This window comes from Bemisia tabaci, chromosome 3 (assembly GCF_918797505.1).
Source record: "Bemisia tabaci chromosome 3, PGI_BMITA_v3".
Taxonomy (NCBI): Eukaryota; Metazoa; Arthropoda; class Insecta; order Hemiptera; family Aleyrodidae; genus Bemisia; species Bemisia tabaci.
In genome coordinates this window covers 12093078-12111972 of record NC_092795.1, presented here as the reverse complement: position 1 = coordinate 12111972, position 18895 = coordinate 12093078, and the positions used below count along the sequence as shown (strand labels likewise).

At 37.2% G+C, this 18895-nt stretch overlaps 1 protein-coding gene across 4 annotated transcripts; it reads right to left on the bottom strand.

Moving 5' to 3' along the window:
* Window positions 1-1135: 1135 nt before the first annotated feature.
* LOC109044240 (uncharacterized) lies at window positions 1136-18138 on the bottom strand. Of its 4 annotated transcripts, none has more exons than XM_019061844.2 (3): window positions 17832-18138; window positions 14883-15112; window positions 1136-12485 (listed from the first exon to the last, which is right to left on the bottom strand). In XM_019061844.2, exon 3 carries the CDS (start codon window positions 12241-12243, stop codon window positions 2377-2379), a length of 9867 nt encoding a protein of 3288 aa, XP_018917389.2. In that variant the 5' UTR covers window positions 12244-12485; window positions 14883-15112; window positions 17832-18138; the 3' UTR covers window positions 1136-2376. The 4 variants fall into 4 exon arrangements, with proteins under 4 accessions (XP_018917389.2, XP_018917386.2, XP_018917390.2 ...); XM_019061841.2 differs by having other exon boundaries at window positions 14883-15029; XM_019061845.2 differs by having other exon boundaries at window positions 14887-15029.
* Window positions 18139-18895: the final 757 nt, after the last annotated feature.

Genomic DNA, 18895 nt, shown 5'->3' with positions numbered 1-18895 from the left:
CTGATATCGTGAAATCACCCAAGTGCAGTCCGGAATGGGCCTCGAAACACGAAAGAGCATGTGCTATAACGCGTGGCTCATAGGAAATTCATTGACGGCTCTCCACGCTGTCATAGCAGGACCCACGTTCTACTTTGTTCCATCATTTATTGATTACCGAATGCATTTTTTAGAACGAGAAGTTCAGAAAAAGAAAAAAAGTCAAGAAAGATTTTCGTCTTAGTGCCGATGCACTGAGGTCAAAACGCCATTACAGAGCAAAAATTCAAAAGTTAAGAGTGGGGATTTTCGTCTGAGTGCAGATAAAGTTCACACACAATTTTTGCCGTCCTTGAGTAAATTGTACAATAATGAATTGTATAATAAAAGTTTGTAAAATAGCAATGCAGTTAAGCGTCCCTTTGGTTCTAACTCCTTCATTTTCGAGTAACAAGATTTCTGTGGACTCCTTCATTCTTTCGTCTTTAAACATTCTTTTTGTGACACTAGATACAAGGACACGGAACTCCTCCCCCTCCCCACCCACAATGAAAAAAGAACTGAGCCATCCATGAAACAACTGTATTCTCTGTATGAAAACTCTCTAAAAATCGCATGCTAAGTATCAGGAGTAGGTATTAAATACTCCGGATAACTTGAGAGAGAGTGGACATTCTGAAAAATCAAAATTGTGTAATTTCCATAGTTTGACTGTCAGTATTTACGAAATTGTTTTCCCACCCCTTCCCCCAAATCTCACAATCAGTAGAGACAGCTCGTTCCGTGCAGAAAAAATGAATCCAAAAAGTCAAAAGCTGACAGGTTTTTTTCTCTGAAATCTAGATTCAATGGCGGCAAGAATATCTCTCCTTTTATACAAATTCATTTGAGTGTCTTGTTTTTTTGGCGACTGATTCTTATAGAAAACTGAAAACTGAGCTGAGTAATACTGACTGTAACAAAACGTCAAATGCCAGAAGTTACTGGTTTCATTAAAAAGCATAGCTTTAGATGCAATGATAGAATAACCTAATAATTTCAAACACCAGTAGGTAGTTTGTTACTAACTACTTCATGACCTGACCATACCGGGCAGCTAACCACTTTTTTCCCTTGTGTAAGCTTAAGGGTTCAAAAGATGAATCATACAATAAGAGTAATTTTAAAAAAGTATACTTTGAAAAACATAAAATATATAAAATACAGTAGAAAAATAGTGAATAAAAAATATGAAATAACATAAAAGATAAAATACATTTCAACAGGACATAAAAATGGGGGAAAATACAGGAGAGAAGAATTTAAGCATTTCGGTAACATTTTCTTGAGGATATTTAAACTTTAAAAACTTGATAAAGAGCAGAAGATACAAAATGTATTGCAACTTTGTTAAAGTTGGGGTCATTTTTACATTCAATAGTGATAAAAACTAAACAGCTCTTAGTACAGTTTTCCTAACTCCAAACCATTAAATCCTTTAAAGTGTGGGGGGACATTACTTTACATTTCTGATGTTCAAATAACTCCATGGTTTCAAACAGTATTACATACTTTGAATGAAAGCTGAAAATATGGACAAATTCAAAGGAAAGTTTAGTAAGTAGGGGAGTAACTTTTAAAATGATCCAGAGATGGACAAAAATGTAAATCTAGCTATCAAATTACAAAAATGAATTATGAAGAAATGAATGTCAAATGAATTATGTAGAAATATAGTACTTGTATGACTGATTGAATAAAGCACCTTAATATATTTAAAAAAAGAAAGAAAAAATATTCAAGAAATTACCTTAACTTTCATGGAAGATAGAATAAGTATTCTTACACATATGAGCCATCTTTATAACAGAAAAAGTGACATTTTTCCAACATCAACAAGTGAAACGAGAATATTCAAAACTCATAACTTTAACTTGTACCAAAAACAACGTATTCTTAACAACATGAATGTACCATCATAATATTAGACTACATCAATTTAATTTTAATGGAGTCATTTAAATAGCAGTGAATCGAAGAGAAAAGAGAGAGAAATGAAAAAAGTCTACAATTTGAAGATCAATAGAAAGTTGAATAGTTTGGGAGAAAAAATTAAACAAATAAGGGAAACAATAAAAGAGAATTGAGAACTTAGAGTGAAAGACAGAACTCTCCTAAAACTATAAAAACCTGAGTTCAAAAATTAATACTTTTTTGGTCAAAAATTTAAAAATAATACGAATTGGAACATGCACTAACACTTTTGTACCAATTATGACAGTCCGTGAGTAGAAAATGTAACATATTACGAAATTAATGGATGTATTTTCAGTATGATGACATGGAGCATGAGAACATTCCATTTTACGGCAAAACTCATTTCTGAGAGTACTTTACACATTGATGAGGATAAAGATTTCAGGATAAAAACGAAGGTTCCTTCTCCAAATTGAGAATGGACTCAAGTGATGAGCCAGGATATTCTCTCAATCTTCCTCGTGTCCCCACCCATTCTCGTAGAGTGTTGAGGTTTCCTCTCATTGACGAAGATGACTGGACAATTAGTTTTTGGTGAATTTTGTACAGTTTGGTCAAAACGTGTTCACGATAAATTTGAAGTTCATCAGTTAACTTGAAATTAGCAGATCTTTCTGATTCGACAAGGTCTAGAAGTTTTAAGAGCCTCTCGGTCATGGTACCTGAGAAATCTAAATATTCCATCCTGATGAGAGATTCATACAGTTTTTCGGAGACTTTGTCATGAATTTGGAGAACTGGAGCAGTAAAACATGTGGGGTAAAGACGGCCGACAAATTTTGATAGGCATTGCATCTCATCGGATGACTTAAATTGACATTCACCGGCAAATAGTTTGACTATAGTGAGTAGCTTCACCTCCTTCTTGGATACTGAGCTACCAATAGGCAACTGGGTTTTTCCATTAATATCATGAAGATGTACTAAGAGATTAGAGTGATCAAGTTGCTGGTAACATTTAGCCTTAATCTGTGCAGCTTCCTGTCCTGATAATAGAATGAGCCATATTTTACCCTCACGACGATGAATTAAAATTATATCGACTGGACGTAAATAGTTATCAAACCATTCTTGTGCATTGGTCTGTACACTCTGAATGTAGTTCAAAGACATATAAATATCGGAGTGCCAAAAAATATTTTTCATATCAGGAGGCATTTGAATATACTGTTTAACAGAACGAATGGGCATGATGTAACCTTCCTGTTGTGCGAGCCCTATGAAATCACTTCTTAGTATCAGCCTTACATCCCAATCTTGTTCTATACAAGGGGTTCGTTCTTCAACATTGATCGAAAATTCCTGTTCTTCAATAATCTCAACTTCAACTTCTTTTTCTTCATCATTATCAAGAGAGTTAAGCACCCGGCCTGTTTGAAGGTAAATCGCTACCTCATTGCAAATTCTCTCAAGTTCCCCTCTAAAAAACTTCTTGTCCAGTGGATTGGTAACCTTTTTATACAATTTTGAATTGTGCAACTGTTTGATTCGCAACTCCTTCTCAATCTCTTGATAGAATGCTCTTATTCGCACAGCCACTAAACAGTTCAAGTGATCTGCTAAATCTTGATCTTCGGGAGTGATTGCATAAAATTCTTCCAATGAAAACAATTCCTTTCCTTTACAATACTTCACCAAACTTCTGAGTGCCTCTGGTGCCTCTTTCAGCCAACTCTCTGCTCTCTTCAAAAATTGAAAATTAATCTTTCGTACAGTAACCGCAAACAAGTCTGAATTGACATGGTTGATTGTATTTTGGGTGACCCACTTGACAACTTCAGGACCGTTGATCTTTGCCTTGTCCACTGAATTGTCACGAGCAATTGCTAATGTTGTAGCCTCAGTGCCCCACAAAGAAACAGATTGTTTCTTGGCAAGTTGTCGCAACCTCATGGCTGCTTGCATCAGCTTGTCCTTCTGCATTCCCATGCTGACTGTCAGTATGGCATGACAATTTGGAGGGAGTTTTATATCGGTTCCACGGGTATGGATATCATCAAGGTAAGCAAATAAATTTTGCTTGTCAAGAAAACAATCTTGCAATGGCATTTTTTTTCCATCTCTAGTCATAACGGTTAAACTGTTACCCTCATCACTGAAATAAAGAACTCCTAGGATGTTAGCAGGTAATCTTTCCAGTAGAAATGAGGCAGCTTCGTAATTGGTGAGCCCAGTTACCAGAGCTCCAGCATCTATCAACGCATGACAGTGCAACTGTCCAGAAACATAATGACACAGCTGCTCTAATAAGGTATTAGTGTCTTCTGCCTGAAGCGAGAAATAAGAGGTATTCCGTTCTTCTGATAAAACAGATAATAACTTTCCATTGGTGCCTTCTTGCGCTGGTGCTGGCAGAGATTCGATCTGGAAAGGCATTGTTAGTTGCCTATCATCTGTACCAGAAAAACCTAATGCTGCATTGTAACCCACAAGAGAATGTGCATTGGCACTAATTTTGAACAGATACTGCATTGCCTCTTGCATGAAAACGAACTGGCTCAGATAAAACGAAATTGTCAGATAATTGCAAGATAGAAACTGGTATACTTTCTCCAGACACTGCTCATCGGTTAAATCTAGATGTTTTAGAGAAGTTAGCAATCGTGGTGGGAATGAATCAGTTTGAGGTTCAATCCATGCTCGACTGGTTTCTGCCCAATTTTGAAGGTGGCTGTCTGCAACCTGATGACTAAATTGGTCTTTTAGTCGCATTAAGGACTCTTTTAGCTGCTGTTTATTCAACCCATGATACATGTAACTGGTAATGGTAAATCCTAATGTCACATCTGGATGACTGAATTCTGCACGAGGGGATGGTGCATCTTTGCCAAAGAAAGGGATTGCTATTAATTTCTTTATATGCCCTTCGAGGGGTAGATGGAGATTCAAACCATACTGTACCCTGTATTTTGCATTAAACACATGGAACAAAATTCCGTGGGATAACCACCCTTTTGCGATTAAAATTTTATCTTTCAAACATACTTTGTCAGCCAAAAAAGCGATGACTTTTTTTTCTGCATCTGCGAGAAGTTCTGCTGCAATATACTGTCGTAATGTGTACATTTCATCCTTAACTACACTTTCATCTGGTCTTATATTGTATTTTCTGAGGTTTGATGCATATTTAATGAAGAACTTTTCAATTAAGATTGGTTTTATGTAGTTTTCGAAGTAAAATTTGTTCAACAATTGTATAAATGGCACACCCCCTCGAGGACTATAATTTACATTGAGCACCGTTGATCCATCAGCTTTGCCCCGAGAGATAATTTCACGCACTTCATGATCACAGAAGATGGCCTGAATGAAAAATTGTGGTATTTGCCAACGTAACTCTCCGCCATCGAAGAAAAATTTGTCGCCTATTGTGTAGTTGAGTTCGGTGCCATGTTTAAGAATCTCATCCGATTCATCCAGCAAATCAATGGCAGGCAATTCATCAATTTTATAAAGTAAAGACAATTTTTCACTACTATCTGCATACCCAAGCTTGGAATTATATAACAATTCTCGATAAGCAGCTTTTAGGCAGCCCCACTCCCTGAACGTCGGGTCATTGATAGTTTCTTTATATTGAACGAATTTTTTGGCGCCTTGTCCTCGAGGTGGAACTTTAAGAATGGTATCTTCATTGTTAAGATATCGTTCAGCCTGTAAACATGCACGTAGACTCGCGTCTTGTTTTCTCAACAACCGCTCCACATGAGATTTTTCCAAATCCTTATATTCCTCTATTTTTTGAGGCACTCTTTTACGATAAGTATCCCAGTTGAATACACCTGTTGCCTGCATTTGCTCCTGATTTTCAAGCATCAATTCCCTCAATTTCAACTGCAAACATAGGCGGAATTCTGGTGTGACAAGAAGAATATGTTGGTCTTTTAGACATCTTTTAAGAACATCGAGAATCAATTTCAAATTCGCTGGAGAAATGTCTGTGTCTCTCTGAAAAGGTAAAGTGTAAACACGTTTCTTTATCAAACCCTTAAAACACTGATGCAGAGAGTTTTTCATTATCGCCAATAGAGCTGACAGAACATTGATGCGGAGCACTTGCCGGCCATTTGCAAGATCATTGCACAATAGGGGTAGAATAACTGATGACTTACCCTCCCCCATGTTGAGCTGATACATTGTTTTTCTGTTTTCTTTTAACATGGCTTCAATGAGCTCCTGTTGATTCTCACGTATAATAATCTCATTTTCATATTGAAACAGGAGCCAATGAGGATGACGAAAGGAGGCAGGACTAATTTGTTCTTCTAAGCTACTAACCAGACTCTGCAACACAGAAAACTGTTCATCTTCACTTTTGCATTTTTTTAACTGTTCTAAGAGAGCTAAGTTCCGATTTATTTTTGCCACAATGATCTCTAGGCTTACATATTGTAACAATTTTTTGATGATGAAATCATGCTTTTCAATGCAATCTGGATTGTAGGCTCCAAGTTTTTCCGGCTCTATTAGCAATCTTAGGATGTCCTCCTTTTGATAATGGTTTACTTTTCCACTATGCCAACGCAGAGCAAAGTAGTCGTCAGACTCACTGTTAGGTCGCTGTTCCAATTGCTCTTTGATTATTTCCCAAATTTCCACTGCTTCTAGGGAAAGCTGTTTGTGTTTCATTTGCAATGCTTCTTCAAGAGTACTACTACACTGCTGATTGAGCCAAGTATAACTGGATTGGGTCTCACTGTGGTAAATCAACCAACTCTTCTTCAGCTCTTCACAAAATTGACGCTGATACTCATTTGCTGGCTCTTTTAGTTGGGCTTCAAATAAAAATTCTTCTTTTTGAGCCTCTTGCTGTTCAGCAACAAAATATTTTCTCAAAGTTATAAGCGGCTCTTGGGGAATGGTCAATTTTTCCCAACTAACTGGTTTCGCCGTAAATGTTGTGAATTTTTCTGCAAGCAGTCTCACTGTTAGTGAGCTGTCAATAAAGGAGGCTATACTCCAAGACATTGCAGATCCGTGTTTAAGTTGGTCGCACAATGATAAAACCTGCTCAAAAAATTTAAACATGGAATCATTGCACGCAGCTTTTAAATACAGTTTTCTGACGGCTTGTTGCTTGCTTAAATCTCTGAAAGTGACAAAACTTTCATAACAAAGTTGACAGTTTTTTAAATCTTTGTTCGGTATGCCTTCTTTGTCTAGATCAAATCTCCGTAAATTGGACCAAATTTTGGAATTTTCCTTTTCGTAATCGGCCTCTGCTTTTCTTCTTTCTGCTTCTTCTTCTTCCCAATTTTCATAATTCTTTCTTGAATTCCAATAAAAACCTTCAAAAGCACTTACTACATCACGTTCAGTGATATATCGGTTACTTAGATTTACAGAATCTTCATTTACACCAAACCAAGAAGGTGGATCGGGGAACAGGATTGAATTTTCAGCTACAAGAAGGAGCCCACGAGCCAACATCATTACAAGCTTTTCTGGAAATAGCTCATAATTAATTTTAGCCCTGAGTACCATATGGTGCAATAAATATTGATACTTCTCCACAGTGATGAGGGAATACTTTGCAAGCCTGTAAAGTGGGATGAAATTATTTAAATTAAATCTACTGAGCAATATTCTATTGAAACCTGATGAAAAATCTATTCCATCTTCTGCAAGAGTGAACTCGAAATATGAAATGTTGGAACGGAAGAGTTGAAAGAAAGAAGTTTTGACCATCGAATCTTTAGCAAATAACTTCCCATAGTGATCTTTATACGACTTATTAGACTCCACTGATAAGTCTACCCAACGCTTTTGTTTAAAGTACAATTGTTTGTACGCTTCAAATAAACCGGGGCATCTATCCATTATTTCCTCCTCCTCTTCACGACTAAGTCTGATAACAGAAAAAATTGTTGATTTATGTTGTACATACTGTGAGATCAAAAATGGCAGGTACTCATCACATTCTTTCAATAATTTATCACTTTTATTTTTATTCTCCAGACTTGCCTTGTCAGTATGCAAAAATGAAAGCCGTACACTGCTCGTCAACAGAGATACAGCTTTCAAATAAAGCGCAATTCGATTAGGGTGGAAATCTCGCATTCTTCCAGAATTTAAGTATTGAGCAATAATGTTCAGTTCTACATTATCAAAAGGCTCATCTTTCCAACAAGCCTCCAAATTTTTTCTTGACAGATGATAGGCATTGATATTGGATGCATCGTGATCATCTAGAGAAGAAGAACAGTAATACAGCAAAGCTAGGTAAAGCTGAGCACGCGTATGATGACATTTCAATAGGCCTGTCTTTGAATCAAACTCGTAAACAAAGTACGATGGAGTCTCAACTTCATTGAGGCTTGCGACTACAGTCTTGTCATAGAAATAACCACCAGGTTCTACTTTGCGATGCGGAATAAGCACTTTGATTTTCAGAGCTGTAGAGTTGCGTTCTTCTTTTTCTAGTACAAAATAATGAAAAAATCCATCCAGAGAATTAATGCTCTGTTTCTCAGCAAGAGAGTAGCCATGTATCTGTTTACAATAAAATTTATTCTCTTTTTTGTAAAAATGTAAAGCCAGACGTGGAAAATGTAAGGCTGTAATATGAGCTGAAATACTAGGAGCTTGTTGAGCAATAACTTCGATCCAGCTAAATGATTCAACACGCTGAAGCCATTGTTTGAACGTGGAGTCTTTTAATTGTTTCCAAGGGACAATAAACCCTTCTTGTTTCAAAGAATACACAAAACTGGTCTTTAAGTCCCATTTGTAAAGGACATTGCGATTTTGATCTTTCACAAAAAGTAATTTTCGGTCACTACTGAGCCAATGTGAAAATAAATGATTCCCATCAGCTGATTCACGGAATAAAGCAGGATAAGCATCTTTGCGCAGTAATTCTTCGGCAGGGATATATAGCTGATAGCTATTTTCAATAAATTCTTCAATCAACAAATTATCTTTAATTAAAGTTAACCTGGTTTTGGGTTCATGACTTACTGACAGAAAGCAAGGCAAGACATGGCCATCTACTTCTTGAGAGTCTGGCATCACTGAAAAATTTACCTGACCAAGATAAGCTTTGAAAATTCTATGTTTTGATATACCCTCAGGTAGCCCTGTGATAGGCCTATTTTGGAAGTAAATGCTGCCAAGCAAAGGTTTCACTGAATATTCTTCGCAAGAAAACATCAAACCAAACTTGCTCTTGTGCCACGTCTTCTTCTCGTCCCACTGAGGATTAACGTTTGCAATTAGATTATTGAGAAGTATTGGGTTTTGCTCGAGGTGATGCTGGAAACTCGAACACCATTTGAAACTTGAAACGTGCATTTTGAGTGAAACATCATTATTCAGACTTAAACCCTTCGCTTTATAGTTCTGAATGGTAAACAAAGTTTTTAATACTGTGAGCATTTCTGTTTCCAGCAATGCAGGTTTCACTTGTACACTAGTAACTAAATATGCATTGAGATGCAGCAACGTGGAATCACTGAGGTGGCTAGGAGGCTGCACTAAAACTTCTTTTAGTAAGTAATATATTTTCACCAAGCACTCCACAAATTCATCTTTAAATTCTATTGGATAGAACGTCAGTAATCCTACACATATTTCAAGTATATTACCGAGTGCTTGATGTTGAGTCAAACGATGTCGCATTACTAGTGCTTTTTCGATGAAAAGTAAACCTAATTGATGAATTAAAGAAGGATTTTTTTCTACTGTCCACTGTAATAAACCACAAGACCCAACTCCTATTTTCCGCAGGGCACTTATTTCAAAAAGAGTTTGCTTGATTAGGACGCAGTCTTCCTCACAGCAAATATCTAGCTGCAGGTCTTTCAGCGCAATGTACAGGCGTTCAATTTTTAGCAGAGGGACACTCTGCAAGAACCCCAACTGCATGTAACGATTACGGTCCATGGAATGAGGTTTCAGATTTTGACTTGCTATTACCTCATTTTCGGGAAGATGACAGATATTGATGGGTTCCTCCTCTGCATCTTCTGAGACACCATCTTCAGTAAAATGATTGTGAGCCTTAAATATATTTTCTTCTTGAATAATCAGTCGCTGATACAGGCACTGGCTTTTCGTGAAGCCAACTTTGACAGAATAACTTGTCAACGGGTTCGAGTTAGGTTTGGTACTTACAGTGATATTATCTACTTTAAACTTGACAATCGAGCGCCAGAACTCAGTCCTGTTTACAACCCATTGGGGCTCTTCAAAGTACGAAGAATTGATAAAATGCCATTCTACTCCAGTGCAGTTATACTTATTCCATGAAGGAGCATTTATCAAGGAGACTTTTGCAAAATGAGCTGCTTTTGATAGTGAATCATAGACTGATGGCAAGTACACATCAGTGTAAGCAAGTTTTTGCCACATCCTGTTGTATTTTTCAAAACATAGATGGCGATGATCTTTCTCAAAACGAGAATAAGAATCCGGATATTTCAGAAGTAAACTAAGGGCAAATTGGACATCAATATCTTCTGTTGCAGCATCATTTCTAATTTCAAAAGAAAAATCAGAGTTCTGAAATTTACTATGTGAAAATAATGTTTCACAGTCTTCTTTTGGCATAAAAAAGGATTCAGTAGAGAATAGAACTTTTAGCCATGATTCATTAGGAATCACAAGATGAGGTATGATTTCATGTAAAGAAACAGTGTCACTTACAGCTACACTTAAATTGTACTTTGTTAATGGACCTTTGATTACTTTGTCTCGTAAATTCAGAGCAGTAATAGATGCGTACACAAAAAACTGAATGATTACGTTCTTGGCAAAAAAATGAGGTTGGTATTGCAAACATGACAAGTGACTGATTAACTGTCCTTGACAGTTGTAGAAAATTTTGGCAAGATTTAATAACATTTTTGCTAAAAGGGTATCATCACTTGAAAACTGAGAGGTATCTGATGTTTTCAAAATACTGGTGTTTGCAAGATAATCAATAAAGAATACTTCGATGCCGTAACTAAGTAATGCTACATCAACTAAGTCATTTGACTTTATTAACTGGTTAACGAAGCCGCTTGTAAAATGGTTCAAATAGACTATTATGTCATCGTCGTTTTTAGGCTTCAAGAAAACAGGCTCAAGTTTCAAACTAGGTAAATCGAGACTTTCTGAAGAAGCAGCGAGTTCTGTTAAGCATGGCATAGGGAACCTGAGCGATAAAATATGAAGTCCATGCAATTGAGATCCTTGACTCGCCAATGCTGTTAGTCGAATACACCTGTCTTTGGTGAATACTTTGATTTTATCGATCAATTTCCGGGAAAAATCTTTTTGTTCTATACTGCCATGATCAAGTGCTTGTTGCGCTAATTCATGGCACATTTCTTGAAGTAAAAAATGAGCCAGCTGTGTCTCTTGATTCCGATAAGAAACCAACATTTTTTCAACTAAGGATATTTTGAAGCCAGTGATTAATGTTTGATAGGGAGCATAATATGCGTCACCTATAAAGTGCTTTAAGAGATATTTAAATGCCTGATCGATAACCAGCCACGTATGAACAGGTGATATAGGAGAATGAGGCATGAAACTTTCGTCATTGTATGATTGCAAAATTGTTTTGCCATTTAAAAATACCAACAGGCACTCATACAGCGACACTTCTTTATAATAAAATTTCTCCCCGGGTTTGATTGCTTTTAAGCCCACTAATAGGAACAAAAAGTCCTCTGTGATATCATCGGGATTTATATCAGTGATTTCAAGGAAAGATTTTATATTTTCACCAGCAAGACTCTTGCATTGTTGGTGATAAGGGCTACCAGGATTGACATGAATCCAATCAATATGCTTGTTCTTACTATGTTTCTTCAAAATAGCGATATTAGCTTGATCATGAGATCCAGTGATGTCTTTCATGACTTTGTGACAATAAGACGCTGATATTAAGCCACTCGGAATAATTGTGCAATTTTCAAAATTTTGAATTCTCTTCAGTAAATTTTGAGCCATTTTTCTTGCCTCTTTTCTTCTGCCATCTTGACTTTTGTGGTTCCTGATTTTGTTAATGGCGCTCAGGTCGCCTGACCATAGTTTTAATAACTTGCTGACAGCATATAGTTGACATTTAGAAGAACTGCACGGGCCTTCTTTTCCAGACTTTGATAGTTCACTTTCCAAATAGCAGCTGAGCAGTGTAACTAATATTTGTTCACGTTTATCGGGCTCTGAGAAAGGGTCATTTTTATGGGTTAAAAAGGAGCCCCCAAATATTGAGGCAATTGCTGGAAAAATACTTTCAAATTTTTTTTGCTCCATGTTATGCTCAAAAGTTTTCTTCAGCTACAGTGTCAATGCAAAATAAAGTAATATTTGATACTTGAAAATTAATTGAATTGTAATTGAGGTGAAAGGAATTTCCTTCATATTGACTACTTACGGATGGTAAAAAGGGAGATAAAATATTTTAAGTTTTGACTTCTCTATTGGAAAAAGTAAAAGTGCTACTGCAGACATACAAACAGCAAAAAGAGGTCCAGCCAGGCAGACTATTCAGCAACCTGAAAAATTGTTCACGAAAAAAGTAAGAGTATGAAAGTAAGAGAGTTGAGATGTCAAATGTTTAATGGTTTTTCTACACAAGTTGGAATCACAGTCAAAGAGGCATGTTTCTTAAAAGTGAGGTAAGTCACCCACGGAATGTTTGATACTTGATTACTAGGGCATCTCTGATAAATGTATTGTACCTACAATTAAGTCTTTCCATTGCTCTTATGATACATTGTTTGTGTTTCAGATTATAAATAGTTTCTTCTAACTAGAACTCTAGTTGGATCTGATATGTTATCCTATAGAGATGTCAATTATTCCCTTAGGAGCCCGGGGTTTCTTTTGGTCGAGCCAGCCAGATCAAACTCCAACATGAACTCCTTGTTTGTCAGAGTTGCTAGAGCATGGAATGCATCGGCTTTTATACTCCATAGCATTAAGGGTCTGCTAGCTTTCCGTTTTGCAACCCAAGACTTCCAACTGTAGAGATACCCATAATGTGCCTGTTGTCTTGACTAATTGCAAAATTGCCTCTAGAATTTTTATAATGTCATTAAGGCTTAAGACGCATTAAGATGTCACATTGTCTTGAATATTTCTTAACACACCTTTTACATTTTCTTGGTAAATTTTGGTTTTAAGGTCTTGTCTGTTCAATGCCTATATATATATATATATATATATATGTGTGTGTGTGTGTGTGTGTGTGTGTGTGTCGCGGGCAAATAGTGAAATCAGGCATTTTGTCAAATGCCTAGGCAGATAGTCAAATTTTGACGGTCTATAAAATTTTGTGAATTTATGGCGAAGAGCTTGGGATTTTTCACTATTTTTGGAAAAATAACTCTTCAAACCCACGAACTCTTTTTGTCTCTTCCTCTGCAATTGTTTCTCATATTTGTAAGTGTTGAAATTCCGAAAATTCTGTATTATATGACATGCTAAAAATGTCAAGATCAGTGTCTTTTCAGGAACTAAAAGTCGTTTAAAATACTATTGTGTGGTGCAAATTTTTACTGAGATTTTTTTTCTTGCTGGAGCAATGCATTATTTTGTCTGAAATTAGGAAAAGAATCAGAATTTCAATCTAAGTTAGAGTATTTGACTATTTGCCTAGGCATTTGACAAAATGCCTGATTTTACAATTTGCCTGCGACATATATATAAAAAATAAATAGATAAATAGGTAAATAAGAACAGAAAAATTTATTCGGCTCAAAAGCAACTATTGGCTATATGGCACCTGCAGTGAGGTGGAACATAACAAGTTTTGAAAAGTCAAGGGGGAAAAAGGGCACATAAATTTTTAGAGTAACAGGTAACAGAAAATATCAGAGAAAGAATGATACAAAAAAATTAATGGGAGTGATTGGATAAAGAAGAGAAAGAACCCCGCACAGAGCATGAAGTCAGCGGCTCTCGATGAAAGTCGATGAAACTTTAATAGATTGATATAAAGTTCATAATTAAGGGAAAGCCAAAAAATTAGCTCATTTTTGCGAGTAGAAACCGAGATATTTGCAATTGAATCCGGACTATTTTCTATCATGCCGCAGCATGGCGGAAGAATTCCGAGTCCCCTCTCCTCTCATTGTTCGGCGTTCTCGATCAGACCTCACGTCACTCACGTGAAGATAACCCTCGGCTGGTGCAAATGCTGTACTCCCTCCCTCTCCCCGCATCTGTCAATTCTGTTTCAGCAACTACATTTCAGATTAAACCGGCCAGCAGTGCCGGCACGGGAAAGGTGCAAGACGCAGGGAACTCCATATTGCACAGCCCGAACGGAGCGTCCTAATGAAAGGAGTCAGTGTAAACAATGCGACATCGTAGTTACCTGGTGAGGAGAGGGGGTTTTCTGGCCGAAGTGCTCAAGCAAGGAAAAGCGACACGGAGAATTTACCTCCGCCGCACAGAAAGTAGTCCAGGTTCAATCGCGAATATCTCGGCTTCTACTCGCAAAAAAGAGCTAATTTTTTGGCTTTTCCTTAATTATGAACTTTATATCAATCTATTGAAGTTTCATCGACTTTCATCGAGAGCTACTGACCCCATGCTCTGAGCGGGGTTCTTTAAAATGTTAATTGTTGAGTATTAAAGAATTAGAGGATTTATGACTGCTCATTAATTTCAGGGATTGGTCAAAAGGTTGAATTTGAGTACATGTATGCCTCATAAAGGTGAACTAGTTAATATTACAAACACCTCAACCAAGTAACTAGAGTAGCAAACTTATTCTGTTAAAAGGAAAAAAATATTTCACTGAGTTTGCAGTTCAGAAAGTATAGGATATCTCTAGCACATAGCTACATAGTACATTACCAGAGCTGTGCAGTTGGTAGAATGACAGAGCTGAAGGTGGCGTTTACAGTGAGTGCACATAAAAACAACTTTTTCAGGATACTTACTTACAGAGAAAATTCAAGATTGAAACCTCAGCTTTGGATGAACACTATAGATGCATACTCCAAATTCCTTGACTACCACATCCAGATTTTTTCTGCTTCTTAGAGATCCAATAATTCCTTGATGACAAATCAAAAGCAAGGGTTGATCTGAGCAGAAATAAATGAAGCTTCATTAGCTGAGTACTCAGGAATGGTTGAGATGAGATTAAAATTACAGCGGTTGGAGCCTTCTGTAATTGATGAAGAAGAGTGAAAACTTTAGCGATTTAGAGAATAAGAAAGGCATAAAGTTTAGATTAATAACAGTGAGTCTTGTGACTCCGAAAAAGTTTCAGATATCAACCTTTCTTCTTTTCTTTTTATTACGAAGTTCACATTAAAAGAAGTACTAGCAACCTTTCATGGTGGAAGTTAAGAAACTTCCATCACGATTATGACAATGCAATACTACAAAAAAAAAATGCGGATCTAGTGATCCTAAAAACTGATGATAATCTTTCAAAAAATAAAACAACAACTGCGTTCCCGAAATTCCTGCTCACCTTGGTAAATGCCCAGGCCAGTCAAGGGAAGAGAATTCACCTATGACTTTTTCTGAGATTTACTTTTTTTTAATAACATTTTGAGGGAAAGAAGGGAATCTTTCTCCAATGGGTTAATTTTTTTGACAATTTCTTACTCCAAATATATAACCCTTTAGTTATGACACTTCAAAGTGTCAGAATGTAATATGAGTATTAAAAAAAAAATGCCCAAAGGCGATTGTTTATGCTGTCTTCAAAAAAATAAATGCATCACTAAAAGAAATAATTTTTTTTGCGGAAATAGCACACTGGCAAAATCACTGCCCTCTTCCTGCTTTCCTACTGTCACGCCAGTCAGAACTATTGCCTCGCTCTGGCTTCCACGTGATCAGAAAACTCATGTGCAGGTGTTGGCGCAACCACGATCCGAAGAAGCTGAATTAGCCAATTCAAGTCGGTCAGTTCAATTCGCCACAGAATCGTGTTTTGATGCTAGAGGCTTATGAATGAGGTATAAATAATGAGATGTTCAAACGCAGTGCCTCCACATTTCATGTCACTTGTTACTGAACGTACTGTCATTCAAAAGACACGGTGATTGACATCATCTGACCCGGTGGTGCATGCAGGGGTGCACATTTTACTATGCGTCCACAATTTCGCGCGATAAGCTTTTCCTCTTCCACATTTTTTTTTAAAAAAATTTCCACAATTTCGTAACTCCCTCCACAAAAAGTGTTGACTTTTTTTTTTTTTTTTTTTTTTTTTTTGTAAAAAATATGAGATTCAAAGTGCAGAGCGAGAAAAGAAACGAAAAGAAAGAAAGAAAAAAAAAAATTTCCACAAAATTTGGGACGCTTCCACATTTTCACGCGATGTGATCGCCCTTCCAAAAATCGGGAAGGCCTTCCACAATTTCACGCAATAATTTATTGCGTGATCTATTATATTGTGCACCCCTGGGTGCATGCTATGGTTTCTTCCACCACATATATCAATGAGCATTGCATGTATAGTATATATTAAGGTCATGAGTGGAGCTATAAGTTTTTTTTGTAGTTTAATCTTCGCGGGAGATAAACTGTCTTGAACCGCTGAGTACGGTAACAAATTTTTTGAGAGGAGGGAGGAGGGACTAGTTCTTTGGGGAGGGTCAGATTACCTTGGGACCCCCCTCCCCTCCCTCATTACAATGGATGAATACACATGACATGAACAATAATGTCACATCACCCGAATGCATCAATCATACTTGGTTGGCCCATGTTGGTTAGCGCATAAATTTCGGTTTAATGGTGTCATTTTCTGAGGTGACATTGTCCATTCCAAAAACATTGAATCACGTAGACCGTGCACCCAGTGTTACGGAAGGCAAAGCAACTTTTAAAAATTCGCAAGTGATGAGTGGTGGCACCGACCCGCATCGATGAGTTCGTGTGTCCCAGTTGCGCACATCTGCGCATGCGCAGTAGCGGCTCCAGCGAATTGTTGTCGGATTGTGAGGCTTTTTTCCTCGGTTAATAATTAGTTCGGAAAAATGAAACAATGCTAATCGGGTGTAAAATTATGTGTTCTATAACTTTTCATCATAGGAATTTTGTCTGAAAATGGACTCTAAACGAGATATTTGTGAAAAACCGAGCGCGGGCAAGAATTTTCCATTTCCTTTCTGCAGTCTCTTCGAGTGCTTGGGACACACGCTCTCTCCCCTTCCCTGCCTGCCCATCATGGGGCTCCGAGAGACTTGCTTCGTTCCACCAGTACTAAACCGAGCCGTACACACGGTCTACATGATTCAATGTCTTTGGTCCATTCTCATCATTCCCAGTTCTAGTACCTCCTCAATGATGCATCACATCTGGTGCATTTAAATCATTCAGTAACCCCAGTACCTTCTGCGTTTAAGAGTCTTTGAAGTGGTAGCTCAAATTGAAATACGACCAGCATTGATAGGGCTATTTCATGCGCCAGGGATTGGTGGTGCAAATACTTTTCCTTAGGTTTGCTAGAAATAGGATTGTGTTATCATTGGTTTTACTAAAATTTCAAATCTCTGATATATGCAAGAGCTACATCATCTACTTTGACAATGGCTCATGTGTTTTCATCTTTGATGCACTGTACTTCCAGCGGTACCATGTTGACTTAAAGAATTGGTTTCCTGATAATATTCTGTATCTTGAAAGGATAATAGTTGTCATTGATTGGGAAAGTACTTGTGCATCTTTGCACCATCAGTGAAAATTAAAAGCAACTACTTACCTTCTAACCTACCGGCCGCATCACAATCATTCTCAATCCATATTTGAAGCTGGCTGTAACTGTTGTAGGAGAGGCGATGAAAATTAATAACATACCTAGAGACAATAAGTGGGTATTACTGAAGCGCGTTTGGCAAGTTATATCTTGTAGGAGCTTTACTTACTTGGAGTGCGATTCCGCTCCTGTCAGATGAAAATAGGAAAATAAGAAGAACAGGATCAACGTGAAGATCCAGAGATCCGACGAGATCAGAGACAGAATCGATGAAATGGCTAACAAAAGGTCCGTGGACGTATAATACACGAAACTAACAGATGTCAAATAATAATAATAATCAAATTATTGATAGCTGAATATACTTTTACTATGACACGGTGTAACTGCTCATGACCACGAGCTTAGGGCGCAATGCGCAATTCGACTGCCTAAACTTTGCAAATTGCTAGCACGAGCACAACACAAATGCAATGTGATCTTATCGGAATTTGCAACATGAGCAAGCGTGAGAAAATACAAAGGAACAGGAATCCAGTGCCGGTCTGTTTACATTTGATAACAGAACGGGAAGAAGAGAGCTCTGATTGGATAAGTACTTATTGCGGCAAAAATACAAAAAGCTGGCGGGAAATTTGAATTGACGGACGTGACTTCGTAGTTGCGACTCAATAGCGTGTCACGTGTTCACTCCCCCATATAATAGTCAAAGGGTTTCTGTTGGCGAATTCATTGTAGTATCGATATTTTTTGGTGGCATCACCTCAACTTACTTAAATTTGATGATGGTGTGCCTATCTATCGTTTGAAGGTTAAGTTTCAATTTGGGCCAAAAGCGCATTTACCACTAAACAATAAACAGGGCCATCGTCAGTACCTAGACCTCTCACGCTGATTTTCTTTAAACGTTATTTATTTGATTTTATTTCTCGTCTGAAGAAGAAGAATTAGAAGAGGATGAATAAAGAATTGAGAGAAAGTATAAGAAAAATAAAGGAAGAAAAAGGAAAAAAGCGGAAGAAAAATAAGAAAGTAGAGAGAGGAAGAAGAAAAAAAAGTAAGAGGGAGAATACAAAATAGAGAGAGGTAGTGAAATAAGAATAAGAAAAGGATGAGAAGGTGAGGGAAGAAAGAGAAAAAGAAGATGAAAAAAGGAAGATAAAGAAGAAAAAGAGGAAGAAGAGGAAAAAGGAAGAGAGAATGAAAGAAAAGAGAAAGCAGATGAAGTAAGGA